Raw genomic sequence first — 13,443 nt, 5'->3', positions numbered from 1 at the left:
TGGTGCGCGACAACGTACAGGAGCGGCGGCACGAGCGGCACGGCGGCGCGCGCGGCCAGCTCGCGCACGCGCAGCAGCGCGCTGGCGCCGCAGCGCACCACGCGCGGCACGAACGTGCTCAACTGTACCCGGGTATACAATATACATTTAAAATAACACACATAAAATAAAAGATCAATTGCAGACTTAAAAACTAAAAAGCAATTACAAGAGTTTATATAAATCTAATAACTATTGTGGCGACCCAAAGGGTGGGGCCACTCAGCATAATATATTATGCCGATACGGTCGGCATAACGCTGGGTTTCAGTTTGTTTTCATTTGTATGGATATCCGTTTTTATATACAATGATATAAAAGAATTCATATAAGACAAAAAAATTATTGAAATACATAGAAAAGGTACATATGCACTACATACATACACTAAATAATAACAGGTGCGTACGTAGCATATAATATAAATACATATAAAATGATATATAAAAAGAGAAAAAGTACATTTAGAAATTTAAAATTTCCTTACTTTTATATAGATAATAAAACTCTTAACCCACAGTTAGGAGGAGACATAATATAAATACTAAAGATATATGCACCTTAATATTGGACACGGTTCCTTCCAAAGCAGATGGATAAAGTCTTGCCAGCAACAGCAGTACCGGGTATACGGACTGGCGGACTAACACACCGCTCTGGTTCGCTTCGTTTAGCTTATTCTGTAATCATTGAATTCAGAAAGTTCTTTGAACACTGTACTTATAATATACTTTAAGATTTAGTTGTTGTATAATATGTTCTGCAATAAATCGAATTTGAATTTAAATTGATCCTATTCATTTAGAAATTTCGCCGTGACGACGCTATAAAGCATATGTATATGAATAAATCACGTTTAAAATCCGTTAAAAAGTCATTAATTTCTAAATTCATAATACTCACGAAAATCAAACACAAGTTCGTTATTGTTCGATGCAATGGCCACCGACAATAAATTAACTGGTGTAGTGTGCACCATTATTCTTTTATAGCAACAAGCATAAATTCCTCCAACACTAGCAACGCACCCCGCACCCTGCACCCCGCACCCCGCACCCGGGTGTCTCGGGCCACAGCACAAGACGCGCGCACTCACCAGCATGAAGTCGGCCATTTTGGGGTAGCGCAGGAAGAATATCCGTCCGGTCATGCGCGTGCGCGGGCGCGCCGCACCGAACGCGCGCCCGCACAGCGCGCTGAACAGCAGCGTCGCCGCGTTGCGCTCCTGTGCGACGCCCGACGGGTTTCAAGTTTAATCCCCGCTTATGTTATAAATGCGACATTCACTCTCGTCTGTCTGTTTGTCTGTTACGCTTCCAATCCTAAAACGCTGAACCGTTTTTGACGAAATTTTGTATGAGGATTTTATGTAAGGATTTTATTTTGATATTAATTGGGTTTTTGAACAAAATTTTTTTTTGTGATTAATAGAAAGATCATATATAAGTTTTATAATAAAACTATCTTTTTATTTTTTTTTTCGCAATAATTCAAAAGTTATTTCAATATAAAAATTCATTTTTGAATCCAGTACCGAAGACGCGCCGACAGCTTTCGAACAAACCCGAGCGCGTGTGACGTCATAATGTTAGTTTTCACTCATTGCAGTTGATATAGAAACAATAAGTACAGTGTTTTGATCTATTTAATTTGTTGTCATTGTAAAATATTTAAATTTATATTGAAAATGTCTAATAAAAACAAAACTTGACAAAATGTTTTTAAATGTTTCAAATTCAGTAACTTCTTGTAAAAATGTAAAATTTAAATTTATAATTTAAAATTATCCGAAAAAATTTCAACAGGAGCATTAGACTTTTTTTGACAGTTTTTCTGCTTCAATATATTTTGTAACAGTACCATATGCCTGATAATCGCGATTCTTTCCAATAACAATCGACTTCTGTTGGTGTCGGACCTTCACTTCTGCGATGGGTCCACATAAGTAATGCTAATGCATGCTTGCAACCACCTGTAGACATAATCTAAAAGATTTTATTGCTGATAACATCAAACAACTTAAATTTAATAGGAATATAAATTACCCGCGAAAGCTGCACAGTCATGGCATTGAACATCCTGAATTTTTCTTCACTTTTCATCAATAGTTAAAGTAACTGAATAAGCTTTACTCCGAACTCGGTGTTCTGGTCAGACCCGTCGTTTTACAATACAAATATTTTTTTACCACTTAGTTGAACATAACCTATAGCTTTGTCGCTAGAACTCTCACGCGATGCTCTACAATTTATGAAATAAATAATTATATTTAATATAATGGTGAGTAGATACTTAAATATTTTTATTCATTATATTATTTTTTAACAGACTTACTTGATGCCTTGGCACCTTGAACTTCAGCAGGTTTAAGCCGAACGTCATTTAAAAAAAAATTGTTATCATAAAAATACTAACATCAGGAATATTATCAGACTTTGCCTGAATAAATCCTTTATCACACATAGGTAATCGGAACCAACTAACAACTCGTTTTTTAGCAATAAATTTTCAATATTATTGTCTAGTCATTTTTGAATCCAGTATAAGCCGTACTGTTACGTACGTAGCTACAACATTATGACGTCACAATTATGGTGACCAATCATGGTGCGTTTACAGTCACGTGATATTTTTATAAATTTGATCAATTTTAAATTGTTTATAATTTATTGAAAAATTTTTTTAAAAGTTTTTTATTTCAAATATCAATATTATTAACAATAAAGTTTTAAAATACATAAAACAAATCAAAAAAAATTTTTTTTTCAAAATCCCAATTGTGTACAAAAAGCTATAGGGTACTCTATATATTGTACAGGGTCCCGCAAATGGTGTACTATGCTTAATTGTTAATTTTTTTTTTTCTCTTTTCTTATGCAATGAATCATAATCCTCCTGATATTAAACGCAAAAGCTTGAAAAGTATGTGACCGACTTCTATAGACTCGATTTGACACACTTTAAACAGTCAGATTTATCGATTATACATAAAAAGGCTTTTATTGTATTTATTTGTATAGTTTAGTATCCACACTCACCAACCACGTGTCGGCATCGAACCCGCTGACCGCGAGCACCAGACCGTCGGCCACGAAGGGCGCCACCGCGTCGTCCAGCGCCGCGTCGCGGTACAGCGCGCGCAGGATGTTGCTGCAGTGCGCACGAGTTTCCGCCCTACTCCCACTCTTATCCTCAGTCCCACTTCCGACTGAAATCCCACTGTTATCCCCGGTCCCACTCCCAAACGTATTTCCGCTATTATCCTCAGTCCCACTTCCAACCGCACTCCCCCTGTAATCCTCAGTCCCACTCGCGGCGAGCCGCAGCAGCTGGCGCATGCACCGAGTGAGACCTTTGGAACTGCCGGTCACCTTCAGCTCGGTTATAACCAACGCCTGTGGAGAAAATACATTTATTTTTAAGTAGCTAATGATGAAAAAAATATATTTTTTTTTTTGTTAAAAAAGAGCCAAATTAACCAAATATAAAAATACTAGCTGCGCCCCCGGTTTCACCCGCGTAAGTCCGTATCCCGTAGGAATGTCGGGATAAAAAGTTGCCTATATGTTATTTCAATTGTCCAGCTGTCTACGTGCCAAATCTCATTGCAATCGGTTCAGTAGTTTTTGCGTGCGTTTATAATATTAGCAGGAAGTAGGATGATCCACTCAGTGTATGAGAGGCTAAGCCCAAGATAGTACAGCATACCTGTATCATATAAGGCAGGCCGGCGCTACGCCTGGTGGCGCAGAGCTTGTCGTTGTGGCCGGCTTCTATGACCTCGAGCAGTTCTTCCAGCCAACGCTTGGGCAGCTCGTGCAGCTCGGGACTGCGGCAGCGCCACAGGCTGGAATTTTTTTTTTAATATTATAGTAGTCTAAAACATGGAATTTATTTTATATGGAATTCTACAGTAGACATGTAGTTATATATTTTGCGTTGTAATTATATTTGAAGATATCTCCACCTTGATGATTCGATCCGGGGATCGCTTTTGGCGTGGATGCTTTAAATGGAAAGAATTTAAAGAATTAGAATTTAAATTCATAGTAGTTTAATAAAGGTTGGGCAAAAAGACGCAGGTTCGAATCCCGCCAAAATTTCTCAGTCTAATGGATGTTATTATACATCTTCCTCTTGTATCCATCTATCTATTAAAAAAAACAATCGAAATCCTTTGTGCAGTTTTAAAGATATAAGCATATATACATACAACTCGCAACGAGACTCAAACCAACGAGACAACCCCCCACAGAAGACTGGCATGAAATAGTAGCATGCTTTGTGTTTCATACGGTGAGTGGGGGAGCCGAAGGCCCGTTTCCATTTCCTCACCCTTCCCACTCTGCCTCTGCTCTGTCCACGGGCGGTGCTCGCTTACCACCAGCTCAATTACCCACTATGACATGAAAAAAGGCGAAGCCCCACCGCGTCAGGAACATGGTGAAGCCCACATAGGCCTGCTCGAAGGCGCCCCGGTGCTTCGTCTCGGCGAGCAGCGCCGCGAAGTGCGCGCCCACGGCCCGCACGCGCGCGGCGCCCAGCGTCACCCCGCCCGCCCCACCAGCCCCCCCCTCCCCCTCTATGGCCAGGCGGGACGTCAGCGCGCCCAGCAACAGCGACACCTGGAAGGGAAGAGAAGAGGTAATTGGATACCGTCGGATATCAATTGTGCTTTATTAAAGAGGAAAAAAATTATTTACAGTCGGATATCGGATATCAATTGTGTTTTAATAATCTGTTGCATCAGTTAAGATAGAGATGGCGTTTTTTTATATTTTGTAAAAACTGATAACCACCGAATTCTATAAAATGTCGAATCGCATAATTTCAATAATTACAATATCGTATCAATGGAACGATGCCTGCTAAATTGAAATGTTTTAAAATTTATTTTAAGAATAAAAAATTTTTCAAAGAATAGAAAACAAATCTTTAATAAAAAGAAAAAGACGCAGGTTCGAAACCAGCCTCGTAATCAAAAATGTATGCCATCCTTTAAAAATCTCTCAAAGCGAATGATAATATTTTTTTATTGGGAAGGAACAACACCTCTTTAGGCATATAAATTGAAAGAGAAGATCAAATTCGATTCCTGAGGCGGGATCACGGGTGGTCGGGAGGCGAAGCGTTGTTACGGTATGACAATAAGGCGCGGATTTGAATCCCGATGAATCCCGAATCCCTAACGATCCCGACCAATTTTCTTTTTCCTTTAAAACTTTTTCAAAGAAAAAGTAAATAATACATTGTTTCTCACCTCCTTGACGGATCTCCAAGCACACAGCAGCACCATTTGCGCCGTCACTGGGCGGCCATCTTGTAAACACGCGTTACTATGACGGGAACAAATTAATTAAATCATAGAATAAGGCAAAACAAAAACAAACAAACACACAAAAACCAAATTACAATGAAACTTCATTTTCAGTAAATTTAAGCAAATAAGCTAATAATAAAGAAGTTATATGTGTTACCGTTGAAACCCGTTTTTCGTCTGAACGTGTTTTTTCTAAAACAAATTTTAACAAAGTCAATTATATCAACAGGTATCAAACCAATAAAGTTTCTACTAGATTTAACAAAGAAAAACGGTAGCACATAACCCTAGTAGTCACGATAACACATAAAAACAAACGCATCAAACCCAACCCTTTTCAAAGTCGGTTAAAAATAATAAAACACTCACGCCATATTATGGTCGGTGACGACATTGCCCATGTCCATGGGCAAATGACCTTCCGGCGACGAGTTGTTCACCACACCCGATACTGCGCTATTGACGGACAGACATACGCTTATGATGCGCCGTATTAATTCCGTCCAATCCCCGTCTGAGGATATTGCTCTGAAATTGATATAAATATTTACCATTAAACACGTAAATAAATGCAATATAGAAGGAAAACTATTGTTTGCATGTTTGAATGTAAGTTTGAAAGCAAAGTCGCTTATCGCGTCTGTATGTATGTACGCTTAGATCTTTAAAACTACGCAACGGATTTTTATGAAATAGAGTGATTCAAGGGGAAGGTTTATATGTATAATAACATCTATTAAACCACTCCGAATTTAACACGTCCCAAGCCGAGGGCGCAGCTAGTCCCATCCTACTAATATTATAAATGCGAAAGTTTGTAAGGATATGTGTGTGTTTGTTGCTCTTTCACGCAAAAACTGCTGAACCGAATTCAATGTAATTTGGTACGTAGACAGTTGGACAACTGGAATAACATATAGACAACTTTTTATCCCGATATTCCTACGAGATACGGACTTACGCGGGGCGCAGCTAGTTAGATTATAAAGATGCCATTAAAATCTCGATACCCACGACAAAAAAAAAAATCTTTTCAACCGGTTAGAAAAACCCTTCCACTCACCCAGCATCAAGTCCCTGTACGAGATATCTGAGGCAGTGCAGCAGCCCGTACATGGGCGCGTCCCGCGCGGCGCGCACCACGCTGCGCCCGCACGTCGCCAGCTGCACGTCCAATTGGGACACTAACCGGCCCATTAGAATGTAGGACACCCTCTCCGGTTGCTCTTTTTTGCTGAAAAATATGAGTTTCTATGTAACTAACGTATAATAAACAAAAATATCTTTATTGTGGGAGTCGAGCACGCTTCGGCACGAATTGGGCCAGCTCGCACCGGGGAAGTACCACACCCCCACAGAAAACCGGCGTGAAATAGTGGCATGCCACTGTGTTTCGTGCGGTGAGTGGGGGAGCCGGAGGTCCGTTTCCTTTTCCTCACCCGTCCTAGTCCATTCCTTCTTTCCAGTCGTTAATCCTTTCCTTTTCCCTTACCCGATAAAAGCGGGCAGCGCATTCACAGAGGTACTACCTTTGCGAATGTTTATGCGCGGTGGTGATCGCTTACCACCAGGCGAACCACCAGCTCAGCTGCCCGCTATGACATAAAAAAAAAAATAATAATAATAATAGTATGATACTAATTGTCCGCTCCGGTTTCGCCCGTAGTACATATATGGCCTATAGCTTTCCACAATAAATGAGCTAAAAGAATTTTTCAAATTGGACCAGTACTTCATGAGATAAGCGTGTTCAACCAAACAAATAAACTCTTCAGCTTTATAAAATTAATAATATAGATAACTATTCTGAAAAAAGAAAACACAAATCACCTTCAATAAGTCAGACCTAGACTACATTTAAATAGCACTACAATGGAGGCACCAGCTTTCAAATGACTATAGTAATCATCGAAACGGTTCACCCAAATTTCCCTGAATTCTTTTTTGAAGTCGGTACAAAATTGCAACAATATATAGCACTAGCTGCGCCTGTTTGTAACTGTAATGTAACAATTTAAGTTTGTCCGTACTTGTAATAATTGTTGTATATTATATATCAAGGCTTTTTATTCATTTTTCATTTTTACATTTAATTACTCTTAATTGTATGAGTACACTCTTGTCGTGGCTTAATAAATAAACATTCTTTTCCTTACCCCTCCCAGTCCCCTCCTTTATTCCACTCGTCAAACCCTTCTCAATCCCTTTTCAATTAAAAGTCGGCAATCCATTTATAAAAGCGTAAAGTCTGCAAACAACCTTACGCCTCTCCAACTGATTATGGGCGGTGGCAGCGCTTACCCTCAGGCGACCCACCAGCTCCATTGCCAGCGAAGATATAAAAAATCATTACCAGCAGTCATCCGAATCCGTTCAGCGTTCCGAATCTTTCGACAGACATACGCCCACACACTCACACAAACACTTCACGTTTTCAATATAGTGGTGGAAAGTGGCAGGTAAGGGTCTCACCAGGGCTCCAAGGCGATGACATATTCAGGGCACCGCTGCTTCAGCAGCAGCAGCTTGTAGGCCGCGCTGGTGCAGTCGGTTGGTTTCACCGACGACGCTTCGGCCAAGATGTCCGCCATTTTGAGACTCGTCGCATATTCCCTCTGGAATATACACGTATGGAGGTTTAAGTATTGCTCTCGTGCTCTGGATACGTGGAATGAATTTCTTATATTATAATCTAATACTATATGTACTTTGGATGAAGCCGGACCCAACAGTATCTAATACAACAAATGACACAAAATCCTCTAAAGATCATCAAACGACTAAATTATAAGCTGAAAGTTATTTATTTTTTGTCTCAGTTTCATATAATCCATAGAAAAGAAATGTCATAGACACTCATGAATGTAGTTTTGTCAATAGACTACCGTTCATCAATCAAAAACGAGTTCATCATTTTTCCAGTTCATTTCATGAATTTAAATATGAGTTTATGTGATAGAATGTCACCTGAAACATATCCTTGGGGCATTTGTCGAGGACATCCAGGGCCAATATCTTGTTATTCTCGTAACTGTCCTCCAAGTGAGCCAGCAGCCTTTCTACGTAGAGGTCCTTCCATATTCTGTAAGACGATAGTGAGAATTGAAAAATTATATTTGTTTTGAATATATTCGGATTGCCTTAGGCTATATAACATCACACTATGGCTTATACAAGTGGAGCAGCAATGAAAAAGTGGCCATACCAAGGTGTACTAAAGTAACTTCTAAATAGTGTAAAAATTTCATAATAAGCCGGGAAAATATTCCAAACATAACGGAACGTTACGTAACGTAACGTTATAGGGTTTATTAAGATATATTCTACAAAATAAAGTGTGAGCCATACTTAGTATACAACTAACCTCTGATACCCATCTAAAGCCAGCCCATCAATCCAGCTCAGCGTCTGGAGCGCGACCAAGCGGCGACTGTAGTTGGCACCGCGGAGAAGGTTCGAGAAACATTGTTCCCGAAGCTTTTCGACGAATTGAGGGTAGTAGTCGATGTTGGAGGTGCGCTTGAGGGCCTTGTAACTGTCTTCTAGGCGTTTTACGAACTATGACAACAAAAATAAAAAACTAAACTACCTTCAAATAGTAGTTACACAACAATAAACTAGATCAACGTTTTATTTTTTCGTGACCATATGGGTAAATTTTGTTTCATATTAATTTTATTAGTAAAAAAAAATATTCAACTACTTTCTTGCTGGTTCCACGGGAGTGCCCATGATAGATGCCGTCTGACTCTAAAATTTAACGAAAAAAGTTATCGTAAAAAACAACTATTAATTTAATGGTACCCTTACCTTCTTGAGCAGAGACAACATGAGCTGTCTGAAATGCGGCGCCTGCGCATTGCAGTTGTACTTTAAGAAGTGCAGCACAAAATCCAGTTCCCTTTCCGTGAACACTTCCGTTGTTTTCGGCGACTCTACTATCAATGATAATGAGAGGATACGAGTCTGAAATCATTTAAAAACACTTTCAAATTCCCAACCGAGTGAGTGAGTGAAAGGTATAGATAAAATTGCATTGAAAATAAAGACATTATTTTGGTTATTTAAATAAGAATTTGATATGTTTAGATACAATATTTGCAAAGAATCTGACTCATATTTCATAGAGCATAAAGTCTAGCCAAAAAGAATCTCCATAGACTAGACTGTAGAATATAAAAAAAATTCTCAAAATGTAACAACCATTTGAGAAATATGTGGACACAAACAGATATACAAATACACGGAATAAAAAATATTTTTCTCACCTCATCCGTAGCATCAACAGCTGCATTCTCCAGTACATCGTAACTCAGTACACCTTTCCACATTTCATCGGTGTCGGGTTGATCCAGTCCACGCGATTTTCGCACTACGCTCAACAGCAATAGAACGCATTTTAGATCGCTCGCGTTTTGGGTAGATTGCTTTATGTAGGGTAAACTGTAAATTGAAATATAGTTTATGAGTACATGTATTTTTCGGTTAAAACAAGTTTATAAAAAATCTAATTTACAAACATTAGCATATCCAGTTTTTCATACAATCGTTTTTTTTGCCTGCTAGGCGATAAAAAAAAAAAAACTCATACCTATCTATCTTTTGAGTGTGTACTGCACCTGCAAAAAATTTGGTCATGCATTGAACCAACCCTTTTTTTTGTGATGAATGTCGATGTTAGCTTGAAGGGCCACTACGACGTACTAACACGGGCGCGTGCTTCTCTTGAAGCTTCACCCTGGTAGCGACACGGTCAAAGGCAAATCAAAACGTTAGACGACATGTGACATCTGCCATCTTGGCCAGCGTGGTGGATTACGGCCTGAACCCTTATAGGAAGCCTGTGTTCCAGCAGCGGCAACATATATGAGCTGATGATAATGATGTTGTTGAGCCGATGGCGAAACGCGTGTGGAGGAAGAAAGGTAGAATTCCTCAATCAAAAGAGGGGGGGATTCTCGCTTGCGCAATTCAGTAGGAGGTACTCACACGAAGTCGAGGCCGCGGGCGTCCGCGAGCGCGAGCGCGAGCAGCTCCTCGAGCGCGCGCACCGCCGGCGAGCGCGCCGCGTGCCGCAGCGCCGCGCGCACCCACGCGTGCGCCCCCGCCCCCGCCGCGCCCCCCGCCCCGCCGCGCCCCGCGCGCGCCAGCGCCGACAGGCACGTGCGCGCCTGTGAGTGGGTGAGTGGGTGAGTGGGTGAGTGGGTGAGTGGGTGTGTGGGTGTGGTACATATAAACATTTTTAACAAAAATATATGAAACGCCTTAAAATTGTCAGAGCTAGGACAAATTTAAATGTTACCACACGGGAGGCACAAGCATTCGAATAAAAAATGATCAACATTCGTTCAGTCGAAAGTTCTAAGGTAACAAAGAAATAAATGCAGTGTAATTGAATTTTTTAAGTCGATTGAGAAGTAAATCTATGGGAAATAATGAAGCACAAATAAGTTTTGTATAAAAAGTGATTTTAGTTGATAAAAAGACACCGTAATTTTATATTAATATCTAGAAACATCCCCCACACAAGCCTCTTCCTAATCACTATATCCAACAACATTTCTGTCACATAACTCGGATCTATCTTATTGGTGAGTGAGGTGTGTGTGGACAGTAATTTAAGAAATTATTTAATATTCTAAGAATTTCCACTCGCACTGGCCTCCTTCCTAACACTATATCAGGAATGACTTCGAACACATAACTCACACCCGACTCATTAGGGAGTAAGGTATGTGTTCGTATAAATTATGTATTTGTGAAATTGTTTAATATTCTAGAAACTTCCCACTTACACTAGCCTGTACCGCTTGCACGTCCAACATGCACATAACATCATCCACAATATCGGGGAACACTTCCATCACGTAACTCGCACCCAACTCATTAGTGAGTGCGGTGAGTGTGAGGTAGAAACTCTTTTGATGCCTGTCCAGCGTGTTGAGTGCTGTGAAGATGTTGTTAACAGCTGTATCATCACCTGCAAATAGATGTATAAATTTTATATTTTATTTGAATTAGTTTTAAATTTGAGTTAGACTATCATACTTTCCCAAGATATGGAAAATCTCAGAAATTATCATGATCCATAAACCTGGAAAATCTCCCCACGAGGCTGCTTCGTACCGTCCAATTAGTCTAACACCGATTCTCTCAAAATTATGGGAGAAGATCTTTGTAGTTCGCTTGAAACAACATATGGACAACTGCGAACTTATTCCCGCTCATCAATTTGGATTTCGTAAACAGCACTCGACCACAGAGCAAATGCACCGAGTTCATCGAGAGATAAGAAGCTGCTTTGAAAAGAACCAATACTGCTCTGCGGCATTTCTCGATGTCCAACAAGCGTTTGACAGAGTATGGCACAAGGGATTAATGTGTAAAGTGAAACAACATCTTCCACACTCACTTTATCTCATCATCCAGTCCTACCTCGAAGGAAAGCTTTTTCGAGTGAAACAAAGAGAGGACAGATCTTCGCTCCGTCAAATAAATGCAGGCGTTCCGCAGGGCTCAGTCCTCGGCCCCGTTCTGTACAACATATTTACTGCAGACCTACCTGTAGCTAGAGACGTCGCTGTTGCAACATATGCAGACGATGTAGCGTATCTCGCTATAGATAACCTCCAAACAGTGGCTAGTAACAAACTCCAACGCCTTCTCGATAAGACCTACGCATGGATGAGGAAGTGGCGCATTCGTGCGAGCCCACAGAAATCGACCCACATTACGTTTACTCTAAGAAGAGGAAACTGCCCCCCAGTAAAATTTGGCGATGATATGCTACCTGGTAGTGAATATGTTAAGTACTTGGGCTTTTGGCTGGACCGGAGACTTACCTGGGCTCTCCATATAAAGAAGAAACGAGATGAAATAAATTATAAATTTCGTAACCTATCCTGGCTTATGAGTAGAAATTCAGTCCTATCCGTCGATAATAAGCTCCTAATTTACAACACAGTTTTAAAACCCATCTGGACCTATGGTGTTCCTCTATGGGGAACCGCCAGCAATAACAACATAAAGTGCATTCAACGTATCCAGAATCACATCCTGCGTACCATCACAAGTGCCCCCTGGTTTTCCAAAAATGTGGAGATTCATAAATATTAAAATGTTCCGACTGTACAAGAAGAAATAGAGAAATATAAAAAGAAATACGCTGATCGCCTGTCGTGTCACCCCAATCCCCTTGCCCACGAACTCATAAACCCTTCCTGTACGGCAAAAAGGCTGAAAAGGAAGGATGTATTCTAAGAGACAGACGAGGCACTGGTCTCGTCGCCTATAAAATTTGTATTGAAATCCTAATCACCTCATCTGCTTATAGTCTTGCGACTGATTGCAGGTCTCGAAAAAAAAAAAAAAAAAAAAAAAAAAAAAAAAAAAAAAAAAAAAAAAAAAAAAAAAAAAAAAAAAAAAAAAAAAAAAAAAAAAAACAGTTTTAAATTTGAATGTTATTGATTTTCAAAATTATTCAATAAAAAGTATCATAACCAAAAAAAAAGAAAAGTAATAGGAAAAATATAGGCTTGGTAATTTATCAGTTAAAGCGATGCCTTTTAATTCATAATCAAAGTGTGTTAAAAAAACACAAATATAATATGAAATTCTATACAAAAGTACATTGCATATATACGATAATAATATTAACAATCTCAAAAGCATATCATATTCCAAGTAACAAACCTTGTTTCTTCAAAGCAGCAGAATATTTAACAATATTATTCAACATTTGCGCCGTCAGGTGCCTCACGCTGTCCATATAGTGCTCAAGATGCGACCACACAAATACTAACAACCTGTCTATCAGTGTTAGTCCCAGATCTTTTGCTTTGTCTAGACTTTTGCTGATTTGCACGAGACTGCGCGTGACGCTTAGTGTGAATGTAGAATGTGCAGACATCCTGAAAATATATTTTTTATGAGAGAGAGGTATTGAAACAGAACAGGTAAGTGATGACACAACGCCAGGATGTGTTGGCATCCTTTTAGTTAAGAATATGCTCCCTTCTTGACGGTCCCTAGATCGTAACTATTTGGAAATACGGCACGAGAAGTTCGTTCCATATATCTGCTTC

The 13,443-nt window shown here is 39.8% G+C and overlaps 1 protein-coding gene across 1 annotated transcript in view; it reads right to left on the bottom strand.

Annotated features, from left to right (window-relative positions):
• The window catches only part of LOC119833076 (thyroid adenoma-associated protein homolog), a 21,425-nt gene that overhangs the window by 4,331 nt on the left and 3,651 nt on the right, over positions 1-13,443 (bottom strand). Inside the window, exons 6-22 of the mRNA XM_038356949.1 lie at positions 13,052-13,269; positions 11,155-11,339; positions 10,349-10,530; positions 9,628-9,802; positions 9,170-9,325; positions 8,724-8,917; positions 8,327-8,441; positions 7,832-7,974; positions 6,423-6,593; positions 5,729-5,887; positions 5,300-5,375; positions 4,468-4,664; positions 3,748-3,886; positions 3,078-3,434; positions 1,136-1,264; positions 600-719; positions 19-122 (exon numbers count right to left, since the gene is read on the bottom strand). Of these exons, the coding sequence (XP_038212877.1) occupies positions 19-122; positions 600-719; positions 1,136-1,264; positions 3,078-3,434; positions 3,748-3,886; positions 4,468-4,664; positions 5,300-5,375; positions 5,729-5,887; positions 6,423-6,593; positions 7,832-7,974; positions 8,327-8,441; positions 8,724-8,917; positions 9,170-9,325; positions 9,628-9,802; positions 10,349-10,530; positions 11,155-11,339; positions 13,052-13,269 (2,820 nt within the window). The remainder of the gene's footprint in view (positions 1-18; positions 123-599; positions 720-1,135; positions 1,265-3,077; positions 3,435-3,747; positions 3,887-4,467; positions 4,665-5,299; positions 5,376-5,728; positions 5,888-6,422; positions 6,594-7,831; positions 7,975-8,326; positions 8,442-8,723; positions 8,918-9,169; positions 9,326-9,627; positions 9,803-10,348; positions 10,531-11,154; positions 11,340-13,051; positions 13,270-13,443) is intronic.

This window comes from Zerene cesonia, chromosome 16 (genome assembly GCF_012273895.1).
Source record: "Zerene cesonia ecotype Mississippi chromosome 16, Zerene_cesonia_1.1, whole genome shotgun sequence".
Lineage (NCBI taxonomy): Eukaryota > Metazoa > Arthropoda > Insecta > Lepidoptera > Pieridae > Zerene > Zerene cesonia.
Note: the sequence above shows the minus strand (reverse complement) of the source record. Positions and strands in the feature narration are given on the sequence as shown.